We start from the raw sequence: 13762 nt of genomic DNA on the forward strand, positions 1-13762 counted from the left end.
ACTTAGTGACGGCCGCCCCGTCCAAGCACCCCGACGGGCTCCCCGTTTAAGCAGAACCGCTCAGCGTTGGTTCCACTCAGTGTCGGCCGCCCCATCCTAGCACCCCGATGGGCTCCCCGACTCCTGAGCAGAACCGCTCAAATTCCGAGGAAAATAATTCACCGACAAGAACCCCTCAGCGGGCCCTGCCGGAGAACACCTTCCCCGGAGACTCAAGGTGCTCCCTTAAGGCAAAAACCCCAAGGGAGCGAACTCAAAAACTCACACCCAGGATAACAGCAACAGCCGAACCTCAGTTTACTTCCTCGGTTCAGCATTGCCATTTGTTACCCTGGAAGTCCTAAAAAGGACTTTTTTATGCTCCGAAACTTACTATACTAAAAAAAAAAAAATGATTAAGCTATATTAAGAAAGAATATGAATTTCACTGATTGGTGTGAGAATACTTCTTTGTTTATTAGAATTCTCCTTTTAATATCAAAAGCTTTAATTTTGAATTCTAAAGTATAATTTCGATACATGTAAAAAATTTTAAAAATTCATTATGAAACATATAAACTCTAAACTAGTTGTTATTAAGCCAACGAGTAAAACTATACTGTAATTAATTATCATACATAGATATTCGAATTAATAGCACAAAATGACGTTATAGACAGAAGTGAACTCGATGGTTAAAAAAAAAAAAAAACATCGGAAAGAAATTAACAGATATTAATGTACAGTTTTGGTATTCAGTCTTTACCCAATAAAATTCTTAATCCTCAGTCTGAAAGGATTAAATATCCTTTTTATAATCTTTTTTCATTGTATTCATTTTCTGTTTATTTCTTATTTTTCTTATTAGAAATTGAGGTATTTTATTATAAGTTAAATATAAGAATAACTAAGATACGAAATATAGATTTTGTTTTAGCACAATCATGGAAACATCAAAAATTTAGCTTCATTGTTGTTATTTTTTAATAATAACAATTATTAAAAATAATTCTCAATTATTGTTGATTTTAGACCTTTCAACATATGTACACTGTTTGAAAGATAGAACTGAGTGTTAAGCAATTCGTTTCCTCACTTGAGATACACGAAACTGAGTGGTTGCCTAGGAAATAACAATTCTGCATTAGAATTTCCCTTTCTTCCTTTTCGTACGCTATGAATCACCCCAAACACAACTAAGAGGAGTCACGTGAGTTCGATGGCATGCGATCACTTGTCGAAGTCATTATTTCGATAAGCATTAAGTAAACACAAACTCTATGACGGAAAGAGGCAAGTTCCGAGACCAACTCCATATAAAAAGAATGCGCTTTCGGCCTTCGTTCTCATTGGAAATCCCTACTTACAGAGAACAATTCCGAACCTCAATTTTCTCTTAAAGAATTCTCGACATTCAGAGCTGCATAAAATGTCTCGCGTTTGGTGTTGCTTAACGTCGCTTAGCTGTGTGCTCTATTATCTTGTTGCAGCCCAAAATGACCTTCTGGTGGACACAACCTTGGGAAAGGTCCGAGGACGCAAAGAGGACAAAGGTTCTTTAAGTAATTCTCCCATAATTAGTTTCAAAGGGATTCCTTATGCTAAACCTCCGTTAGGAGATCTAAGATTTAAGGTAAGTAGAATAACAGAATGGATAATTTCGTGTGTGTGTGTGTGTATTTTTTTTCCCTATGAATTCTACCCAAAGAGGGCTGGAAGCCTACACCAGATGGAGACCCGAATTTAAGGCTGTTGTTACTACAAATTATAAATATTAAGGGGCCCCTCCACTCTACTGAGTAAATTTTAGGTTATCTATGCTGAAGCAAAGGTCACTTATAATGTGAGGTTCTAAGCTGTAGCTCGTGTATCTTATTCGTAAATTTGGGCGGAGCATAATAGTATTTGTTGGTGGGCTAAGATTAGATAATCGGGAACCTTCTAGCGATCAAACTTGCAACTGTTTTCAAGCCACCTCAGGCTTCTAACAAGCAGGATGATGATGATGGCCTCAGAGTGGGGGGGGGGGATGAAAGTCATCCACCGACAGTAAGGGTTCGAACCCACGATATTTTGATTGGAGAGCGAGCGCGCTATCTACTCAGCCAATCAGGTGGGCACGGGTAGATTATAATTATTATGTGATTTCTACTCACGAAAGGTTATAAACCTGGTGTGTGTACTGCGGTGGCAGTTTAATTTAATTACATTAAATTTTTATTTATTTTTTTTTACACGATCTGGAAATTCTGCTTTAGAGAACAAATAATGATCTCGCAAGGGGAACGAGAAAAATAGAAAACTCTGAAAAGTAGCTTGTTCCAGAAAACAGCGCAGAAAATAGGCTTAATGAGTTAATCATATATATCCGAGCGGGGGGGAGGGAATCTGAGCGCACCCCAGGTGGTTGTGTTAGAGCTCTGTTATCTGTTATCAGGTAATACAAATATATATGGTTAAGCAAGATAAATAAACTTTTTTTTTGTTATTAATTCATCAGATCTTCCCTTTCCGTGTGATGGTATAGTAGCCGTGAGTCCCCCTTTTTAAGGGGGGGGGGCGGATACGGCACTATTTAGTCCCCCAAATTTTATAACCGGCACAGGCTGACGAATCAGGCCTATGGCTGGGTCAATATTCCTGGCTGTATTCCGTGTGTTCAAGAGGCCGGTTTGCACGATGAAAACCCCCAGAAAAACTGGCGGAAAAACCCTGCTGTCCACGCTCAAGACTAGCAAACTTGGCTATGGCTGAGGAAGATGCTTAAGTTCCTCGCGTCGTCGACGGGAATCGAACCTAGGACAATCCTTCCCCAGGCATATGGTTGCGAAGCGCAAAGCCACTAGGCTAACCGCGCGGACATTCATCACATAAAAGTTATAAATAAAAGTTATTTATATTTGGAAAATATCGCATTGCTATTTCATCATGCACATTATATACAAATAATATTAATTGTAATTGCACAAATAAGAAAATTAAATAATTCTACCGAATTGTGTGTAAATAAATCCATTTTGAAATAAGATTCACTTATGATTATAAAATGTTTAATCTCGAATATCAAACTTGAGTCAGTCTTAAATTTAGTTTTTAGTTTGTAAAATTTAAAGTAAAAAAAAAAATACACTTAAACAATAGTTAAAGAATGAAACAGTTGATATGTGCACGATTAGTGTAAACATCATTTGCGACTTGAATTAGGTAATGTTCTTTCTAAGCCGTGCGCGGGAGCACAGTGGCAGACGCATCTGAGTGCACGAGACTTAGTCTCCTGCTCACTGTCAAAAGAGACGCACTAACGAACTACATCGTTAAAAGATGACAAAAACTAATAGGAACTGACAGTAGCTCATGCTAACTTAACTTTTTAACATGGTTTTAATATGTATACATATTTAATTGAATAAAAAATATGTAACTTCTAATTTAAAAAAAATAAATTTGAGAGCTTATAAATGGAAAGTATGTCGTGCACTTTTTTTCCCCCGAAAATTAGTGTCCTTCCGCGGCTCAGGTTGCCCAGGCAAAGCATTTGATTCCCTGGATTAGAGGGAACTTTAGTCGCCAGTATCGTAAACTAGAATTTCCCTTCGTCCTGAGAAATTTTCGTGAACCCTTGACCTTGAAAACTGATGGATCCCTCATCTTTTTTTTTTTTTTTTTTTTTGGAACCATTCTTGGATCGCACACTCGCGGGGATGGGTCCAACACAAAACACAATGGATCCACTAGGTTTCAGCTTTTGTCATTCAGCAACGATGAATCTTCTGTAACGTATTTGTGACTGAATCGTAATTTTCAGTAAAATCGGAGTACTTCGTCCACCGTCATGAAATGTAGAATAAAGTTGGGTTAGATTAAGTTAGTTTCAGGTAGATTGAATCATCCTAGATCGGGTATGTTTTGGGATGCTGTTATTGTCATATTTCGATCGAGCACTAAGAACACGATTGAGATTGAAATCAGTTTCTTTTCATGAATAATTAACCAACCAAGATTTGCATGGATTATTACGAAATTCTTTTTTTTTTCTATCCCAGCATGAAATCAGTTTCTTTTCATTAATAATTAACCAAGATTTGCATGGATTATTACGATATTCTTTTATTTTTCAGCATTTTTTAATGTTAGTATTTCATACGCTTAAGTAATAATATATCTATCACATATCACAGTTCAACACCCACTTGAATTTCGTTATAAAATACACGAAAATATAGATTTTAAGGTGTTTATTATTATATCTCTAACTCTTTGAAATTTATTCGTTAAAATATCAAATAACTTTTTATTATAATATGATATAATTAATGCAATTGTATTATTTTAATTATTTTGATATAAAATATTAATAATTTGTACAAAAAATTAATAATACTTTTCGGCGAGAATTGCATACAATGAATGTCTCATTTTTGCCGAATATTCAGTTTATTAGATTTGTTTAATATAGATCAAATAATCGATATTTGAACTAATTAACAACAACAACAAAAAAGTATTCATCATTTACTAGGAGATGTCAACAACTTGTGAACTTTTTTTTTTCTTTTTTTTGCCGGACTCCTTTTGCTATTTCTGTTAGAAAAATGAGGCCGTTTTCTTTATTTATCGAAACTGTGCGTGTGCCGGGAAGCATCCTCACTTATTATTTAAGTATCTACATATACAGATAAGATTCATCCTTGAACATTGTTAGAAAGACCTAATAAAGCGGTTACAACAATAAATATTTCACCTTCAAGAATGTTAGTAGCATACTTCTGTATCGTACATCATTCCTTTATCTTGAGTTATTAAATGAGTGGATCGATCCTTCATAGTTTCTTAGGAAAAGAACCATTACTGCCATATCTTGTAGGGATCAAAGTTCACGCAGACATGCTCCCCCATTCAAGCCCTTGTACTTGATAGGTCGGAGTGGAAGAAAGAAAAGTGGAAAAGCTCAAATTATACTTAATTCATCTAGGTCAGAGAAGTACACAGTAATGTTTACAAATGCGGACTGTGTTGATGAAAAAAAGGGATTAGTAGCCAGACAGATCAGATTATTTCTCAATTGAAAATAAACAGAGAACACGGCCAAGAGAATGACTTTGAAACACTTGTATGTACTTAATAAAGGAAACAAAAAATAAAGTAACACGCGATTGGTCACCTAAATTGGGTTAATTTAGGCATCATTTGTGGTGTGCGTAAAAAAGACGTGTGTGTGTGGGGGGAGGGGGGGAACTGAAGTTTAAACTTTATTATTAAAGCCTAAAATTTAACCGTATTGTATTGTAACTATATAATTCTGAAATTTATTACGTAAATATGAAAGTTCACGCATATGAAAAAGTTTACATACAGCTGCTAATGGCAGTATATGCTCTGCACTTGATATAATCACTCTTGTTTACAATACCATTAAAAAATTATAGCTACAACGCTGATATAAACTTCGAAATGTATAAAGTAGTTCACAATGGAGCGCTACGTAAAATGCTAAATCATATTGTCTAATGTGTCAGAATTGAATTTTGGGAGAAGGGGGTTGTAATAATGAATCTGTCAACTAACTCTTAGCAAAATACATTAAGTGGTTTGAGAGGTGAAAGTACAATCAATGAACATACAAATTGATAATAATAATAATAATAATAATAATAATAATAATAATAATAATAATAATAATAATAATAATAATAATTATTATTATTATTATTATTATTATTATTATTATTATTATTATTATTATTATTATTATTATTTCAGGACTCACAGAGTCGTGATATTTATCTAGGAGATCTGTTTTAGGCACCACGTATTAATTATACCAATCCTTAGACTCTTTCTACATATCCATCATCCTCCGTGCAACAAACAGCATAAAAAAAATAATAAAACAAAACCTTCTTTGATCGATTATTATTTTATTTCAAATGCAAAACAAAATGTTGTTTAACTGGGCTGAGGTTTAACGTTATCTCTCATGTTATGATGAAAAGAAAAAGAAACATACATGGATACATGCAGAATTTCTATATAAATAAATTCTGTATTTAGAATAAATACATTCAAATTTCTAACACATTGATAATTACTTAAATGTATTTTTAAAGCAATTAATTCTCTAATTTTCCAGAAAAAAGTTAAAATGGATTTCCCCGATGAGTTGCATCTATTGGCGGACCGTCAATATTAATAACTCGTGTATTTTGCAACTCACATATTTTGATTACATATTGCACAGTATTATTCACTGATTAATTTGCGCTTTTGTATCAATACCAGTTCTTATCAATAACGTTTTTAATTTCTTTGTTGTATTGTCTAGCCTCCGGAACCTGCAGAACCGTGGGAAGGAGTCCTTGAAATAGCTAGTGACACAATACTCTGTCCTCAGATACCAAGATTTAGTTCGTCATTATTAGTTGTAGGTAGAGAAGACTGCCTGTACCTGGATGTCCACATAAAAACGGTGAGTTCAATGATCATTAAGGGCCCTCTTGAAACAGCATTATTAATGGGACAATAAACTGATCGAAGATATCCATCCATTTATTTTCGACTAGATCGATGCTGGTATCAATGAAAGAAAGAATATCGGTCAAGCAGTTTAGGCGATTGCTCTATGTTTGCTTCTGATATATCAGCTTCTTACTTGATCTATGCTTGAGTTATTTATTATTTCTTTTTTACTTATACAGTATTACTTATTTTATATTAGTGCAGAGGATGGGATAAGAAACAAGGGGATATAAGGGAGAAATTCACAAAATCCCTGCTCTAAATGAGAATATTTTTAAGTCATTCTAAGCAATCAATAAGCAGAGCGATTGAAGACTGGATTGCTATTCGCTTGTCCAACGATTCCATGATTATTCACATATCAAACATAGAACAGTCAGTGTCTTTGCTATTAGCCTATACTTTGAGTGAAAGCCATTATGTTCCAAATGAACTGAATCAAAAATAAATAAGCACGACCGCAATTATATTATAACTGCATGAAAAAGAAAAAAAAAATATATATATATATATACTTCTGCTATTTTAAAAATAAAGAGGTTGTTTAAAAGGTTTTCCGTTAGATTATATTATTAACTCGGTAGTGAAAAATAACAATACTGTATATGCATAATGATTAAAAACCAAGGTACACAAACTTGTTTTTAAGTTTTTGCTTTAAGAAATTGAAATTTTCGAAAATAATAACAAAAAAAAATTTCCGAAGAATGCTGTGAAACTACAAAAACGAAAAACAAAACTCATTCATAAAAATAAACCATGTTACTACGCAGAAGCGTGTGTTAAAATAAAGATGTACGAGTATCTTAGTATTAATGGAAGAATTAATCGACCGTGAGATGCGGTGATTAATACCCTTGGAGGGTAATGGATGGCAATGCTATACCAATGAAGTTTTAACTGAGGCTCGGCTATTGCTGTTACCCTCCTGCCATGATCAGAGCTTTAATAGCTCAATAACACCCTATCCCTACACTGTCCTCTACAGATAACGGGGAAGATGAAAAGTATTCTTGCTTCGCCCCTTTAAGTCAGTCCTTATAAGGACTTAGTATTAATACTTAAAAATCAATTATTTTTAGCATATATATGGATTTATTTAATTATTTATTTTTTGTAATACAAGTTATAAATTTATTAATATTATAATATTAATTAATCATGTGTTATATTGCATAATAATACAATATAATTTTATATATTATATTATAAAATAATATAATTCTGATTGCAGAATAAATAAAAGTGACAATAGAGTTCTGTTATTATTATTTACTGGATTTACGTTATCATGACGATCTAAACAGTGGTTTTCAAACTAGGAAACGTCCACTTTGGGGGAAGCCAAGCAATGGTCATTATAATTGTTTATTTTTATTAAATATTTTATTGTTAATAATATATAATTTGGAAATGTAATGTAAAACTAGTAATTTTCTAACATCTGTGTGTGTGTGATATGTTACTTTTAGTTTGATGTGAAGTATAATTGTGTCAAAAAACTGTAAGAAGATCTTCGTAATTGTCTGTAATTGTAATTGAGGTAATTGTCTGTATTTCTTCTCCGAGCTCGATTAAAACATGTTGGGATGAAAATACGATGAATGATGACAATATAACAATTTCACTAATCTCCCCTTTTCTCTTAATTTGAAAGAGAAAAGTTGGAAGACACATCTACCAACTATTTCATGCTATGTACGAAATAGTTTTATATGCATGGGGGGGGGCATCACTTCTGTCAATGTGGCTATTCTCCTGATATAAGCGACAAACAGTTCATCAAGTGTCACGGTAAAATTTAAGGATTGCTATAATTATCATACTTACATGACAGTGACTTATAATCATTCTCATACAGAGTGGAATACGCCTAACTGCAATGTAAAAGGCATTTCGTTGACATGGTTGACGCTGAAATACCTGTGGTAGCAGCACATAGTGTTAGATATGATGTAAGAGTGGGGAGAAAAAGTAGTATATCTGATCACAGTTCCTGTTGCATGGCGCAGATGGATACGACAGATATGGTGCAGACAACATGAGTCGATGGACCTTTGTGTGGGGTTCCCATCCGTTGCATATTGACCGATGTACTGAAGCCTTAAGATGTTGCGTGATTCGAATCAAACACATTATAATATCAAACATCGCTTTACTCTCTTTAATTCCATGACGCCTTGCAGAGGTCATGATTACAGATGTACGTCTGTAGTCATGACATCTAGTGGAATCAAGCCTAAATATGCTGTTATTCATAAGAGGCACCTCAATACGATATTAAGTGTGCAGGTGGGTGGGTAGGGATAATAACAATGTTTACATTATATAAATGCAGTACAACTTGTTAAAGATTACAGCTTATGTTTTGACATTGATTGAATAGTTAATAATTGGAATTGTTCGATTAACGCTTTAGATTACGTTATAATTATGTTATAATTAAGCGTTATGTCAATATATTCCAAAATAGCTACCAGTTTTTCTTTTTTCTTTTTAATAATAATAATAATAATAATAATAATACAATTTTTAAATGAGAATGCTTTCTCATAGATTCCCAAAGCCGCTAGCAGTCGAAAGGTTCCTGTTATGGTTTATTTTCACGGTGGCCAGTTTGAAGAAGGTGGGAAGGATCATTATGGACCCAAATACTTTCTGGACAGAGGAAACGATATAATTTTAGTGATTGTAAATTATCGTCTTGGTGTGTTGGGTAAGTTATTTTAGCATACATTCGTGCTCTCTGTTCGTTGTACTTACAATTCAAGTTTGCTCAAGTATTTTGTATCGCCCATATACATTACATTTCCAGAAGTATTGGAAATGCACATGGTAATTCATCTGCATAGTCTCTTGTAAATAGAAGCTATGAAGGTGATGTAAAGAGAGTTTAGGAAGATAAAAGAGTAAACTCCACGCTCATTTTGAAATAAAACGGAATTCAGAGTACAGTCGAACAAATTTAAAGGTAGACAAATTCGTGGACAGAAATTGGTCCACTGATTTGCTTATTTATTATTAGCAGTATTACAATGAATGGCGAGGAGCACTTTTTCAACTATTTCAAGCTTTCTTAGACCTTCGGTAAGCAAAGTAGTAAGCTCAAACCGAGCGAAGAAAATTGTTTGCCACCCAATTTCTCTGTAATTCTATTTTTCAATACTTTTTGTAACACAGTGTAAATGGTATTCGAAGAATCATGGTATTTAGCCAACAAAGTAAGAGAATTAGCAAAGTTTCTTAGGTGGGAGTTGCATTTTATCACCCGGTGGTTTAACTAGAAGACTGTCTCCGATCTCATTCCCAAAGGCGACAGTTAACACTAAACTTAGGACCTTAATGTGAACACGAAGGAAAAGAGGTGTGTGAAGGTTTGACAGAAAGAATCAATCAAAAATTATATCGTGAAAAGACAGCCGCAATAGAAAACAATCCATTATAATGCTACTTCGTTTGTTATAAATTACTCAATTTAAACAACCGACTAAAGTTGATCCTTGAAAAGCGCCGGTTTGAACTACGCGGTTCCACTTATACGCGTGTTTTTTTTTTTTTTTTTTTTTTTTTAATTTTTAATATTGCAGATTTTTTTTTAGAGATTTCGACAATTTGAAAAAAATTCGTAGACGAACTGCGTTGCTTAGAAATATCGAAAAAGGCAAGAAAAAGTTAGGTATGTCATGAATCCATAAAATATATGTATATAATAGTCTATTTTATCATTTACTACCATAAAATATCCACAGATCTATTACAAAAAGGTTCAAATTTATCAAAACTTACGTACACAACCACTTACAGTCCATTCGCAGTCGAGAGAAATGTAAACGAAGGTAAAGATGCAATATTAAATCATAATTGCATAAAATTAACTATTATTTAGTTAGTAGTTAAATTAATTAATTAGCATGAAATAAAAATTTTATAACGAAGCAATCGTATCGATTGCATTAAGCTACCATAAAGCAATCCTATTGCTACTGCTTCGTTATCAATGCATGAACCTATAATAAATATGAATTTCTTTTTCACATTATCTTTTTATTTTTTATGTGTGGTGTTAGTAATACGTATAACATCTGCAATGTTTTGTATCATATAAGACAATATCGATGTAGGAACTGACAGAGGTCAGTTCCTACATCGATATATTAGTATTAAAGTTTTGGAGAGTCAAAAGTTATACGAGGATTTTCGAACAAACTCGGGTAGGGGTAGCCCTAACCCCAGCTTCAAGGGTCAACTGTACATTATTATAGAATAATATAGCAGTCCGAAAAAGCAGTTATATGTTAAGTCAACAGCTAAAGAAAATAAAAAAAGGCTTTGTTATTGTTTATAACTGTATATTGTTATACTGTGATATAACGTATAAAACACATCCGTTTTACAAAAGAAAAAAAAATTAATACACTTATTATTTTTTTTTTTATTTCATACAAAACACGTCCTCATTTTTATTACTTTAATAACATTTCGGATATTATTAGTTAGTTTAAGCTTAATAAATGTTTACGGCTATGGTAACTAACTCACTGATGATTTGTTGTGGTTACCAATAAAGATGTTTGCACCAGTCGAAAACAACCTAAGGGATTCTTTCTTTTATCAAGGATAGATATCGATAGAAGGCTAAAATAACAAATAATCGAGACCCCAAGCATGTAAAACTCTGTTTGTTTGTTTGTTTTTTCAACTTTTTTTTTTTTAATCTAAGACGTTGTTTATTAGTTCCTTGAACTCTTTTACAGTTTCAAAATATTGATAACAGTTATTTGACTACAGGTTTCTTGAGCACTCAAGATTCCAACACCGCACCCGGTAATGTTGGCCTTCTAGATCAGATCCATTCGTTGAAATGGGTGAAAAGTAACATTGAGAATTTTGGTGGTGATCCGAACAAAGTGACCATCTTTGGACATGATGCAGGGGGCGTCAGTGTTTCCTTTCATCTTATGTCTCCACTCTCGCAAGGTAAGTCGACTTTTCAATTTCTCGTCTCCTAATCCACTTCATTTCACATCAGTTTTATGATGATTGGTGTATGTGATGACTATTATATTCACGGCACCAAATAATGAATCAGATAAAATAATTCATGACAATAAAAAAGAGGGAAAATGCAAACATGTTTCCTATCGTAAAGTGTAATATGTGTTTTGTTTGTTTTGTACTTTTACTTACTTTTTTTTTTAATTTCAGCTCGTTAAGAAGTAGTCAGATAAAATAAACTATTCTATCTCATTGAATGTATCTGAATTTATTTACATAAATGCATATCTGTTCATTTTATTTTATTTTATTTTTTTTTAGGTATTCCAAAACAAATGAATTGGATAATATCGGTATGAATTCTATGAGAACACAGGTTGGCCGTTGTAAAAATTAGAATTAGGAAGGTGTTATGAATTAAATGAAAAGATATAAATATCCCCGAAAAATATGAGATGATTATATTATCAACTGATAATATCACCATCTCATATTTTGTCGACAAGATATCTGAAATCTAAACGTAACCTAAAAATATTTGAAATTTAAATCTAACCTAAACTTAACAACATTACGTTTTTAAAATTAGATTTGTAAACAAATATCAAATTGATGTTATAGAAACACAGGATATTATAAATCCGTCATTATTTCATAACCAAATAATTGAATTTCAAGCTTAAAACGTTTCAAAATTGACTCGAGTACTTATGAGAACACAACCTTCAGTATGAGAGGTATCGCATTCTAAAAAATAAAAATAAGGAATGAAAGAGAATTACAGAGGGTATTTTTTTTTAGGTGCATTAAATTAAAGCAATAAACTGCTTATTTCTTTATTGCTCCCACATTTGATCAAATTACAAGAATTATGGAGATTCAAGGACACAGATGTGTCAACTCTGACGATTCTAATTTTACAAACACATTTTTATTAAAACTGTTGTTTTTCTATTATTTATTAAAAATCTAAATTATTTATTAAGAAAATTCTTAAATATTTCACTATAACGTGAAATATTTAAGACTTGACATAGATATTTAAGTTACTTCACAAATCGCTGTTTGAGTGTACTTTCTTTTTCGTTGTTGAACAGCAGTGATATTCCGATATATCACTGCTGTTCAAGAAATGAAGGATTTTTTTTTTTGGAAAACTTTAATGACAACAGACTTTTATTTCTTTATTATATATATATATAATATTGAAATTTTTAAAACCAAATAGAAAAAACATTTTTGTACATAGGTTTTTTGGAATTGATTTGTACGAACATTTCTACAAATATACTGTTTTGTGATGAATTTTAAGATTTGATCATAACATTTTATCATATATGATAGCTTATTGCCGTGCTCATATCTATATTTATTTTAGATATGTTTATGATTCGAGGTCTAAAATATCTAATATTTTAGACCTCGAATTGATTCGTCATTATTTCTGGCGGTGCTGCCATGTTTACGATAGTCTGATTATAATTAGAACCCATTTCCGCTGAATACTTTCATTTATTGAACACATTTCTGCTATGATTTATTAACAGTACGGGTTATCAATCTTTTTATTTGAATATAAACATTAAATTTAATCAGAAAAGCATGCTTTTTTATTTTATTAAATATTTTATAGCTAGAATGGTATATTTTATGATTTAACTTAAATAAATATATTAATTTTGTGTTCTAAATATAAAACACCATTTGAAAAATTTTATACTTTATATACTTATAGCAGTCTCCCATGTGGTGCCAGGGAGGTCAATGCAAGTTAAAATTAACGGTTCTATATCGTCCCAGCGCCATATCTTTGCTGGAGTGCCACAGGGATCTCTACTGGCTCCATTGCTGTTTTCTGTATACATGTCAGACATCCCTCACAATCCGATGACTTCCATTTTAGCGCTGTATGCGGACGATACGGCAATACTAACCAGATCCCTCAGACCCCACTTCGTTACTAGAAAGCTTCAAGAAAACATTCTAAAGCTGGAGGGTTGGTTCTCTAGGTGGAGATTGGAAGTCAACCCCCTGAAAAGCTCAGCGGTTCTTTTCTCAAAAAGGCCAATGTCTCCTGCAGGAGATGTGTTACTATTCAATACTAAAATTCCCTGGCAGACAGAAACAAATTACCTGGGTGTAATTCTCGACAAAAAGCTATCTTTCAACCAACATATCAAGTCTGCATGTGCAAAAGCATCTAAAGCCATAGCTCAGATTTACCCGCTAATTAATAGAAATAGCAAGCTCAGCAACAGAATCAAATTGCAAC

The 13762-nt window shown here is 32.8% G+C and overlaps 1 protein-coding gene across 1 annotated transcript in view; it reads left to right on the forward strand.

Moving 5' to 3' along the window:
* Window positions 1-1352: 1352 nt before the first annotated feature.
* LOC150109361 (carboxylic ester hydrolase-like) overlaps window positions 1353-13762 on the forward strand; it is a 30974-nt gene continuing 18564 nt past the window's right edge. The window contains exons 1-4 of the mRNA XM_090407692.1: window positions 1353-1612; window positions 6302-6445; window positions 9052-9211; window positions 11284-11472. Coding sequence (XP_090263818.1) covers window positions 1409-1612; window positions 6302-6445; window positions 9052-9211; window positions 11284-11472 — 697 coding nt within the window. The 5' untranslated portion in view covers window positions 1353-1408. The remainder of the gene's footprint in view (window positions 1613-6301; window positions 6446-9051; window positions 9212-11283; window positions 11473-13762) is intronic.

Source organism: Typopeltis vanoorti, chromosome 2 (genome assembly GCF_054136105.1).
Source record: "Typopeltis vanoorti isolate ZY-2024b chromosome 2, IOZ_Tvanoo_1.0, whole genome shotgun sequence".
Classification (NCBI taxonomy): domain Eukaryota; kingdom Metazoa; phylum Arthropoda; class Arachnida; order Uropygi; family Thelyphonidae; genus Typopeltis; species Typopeltis vanoorti.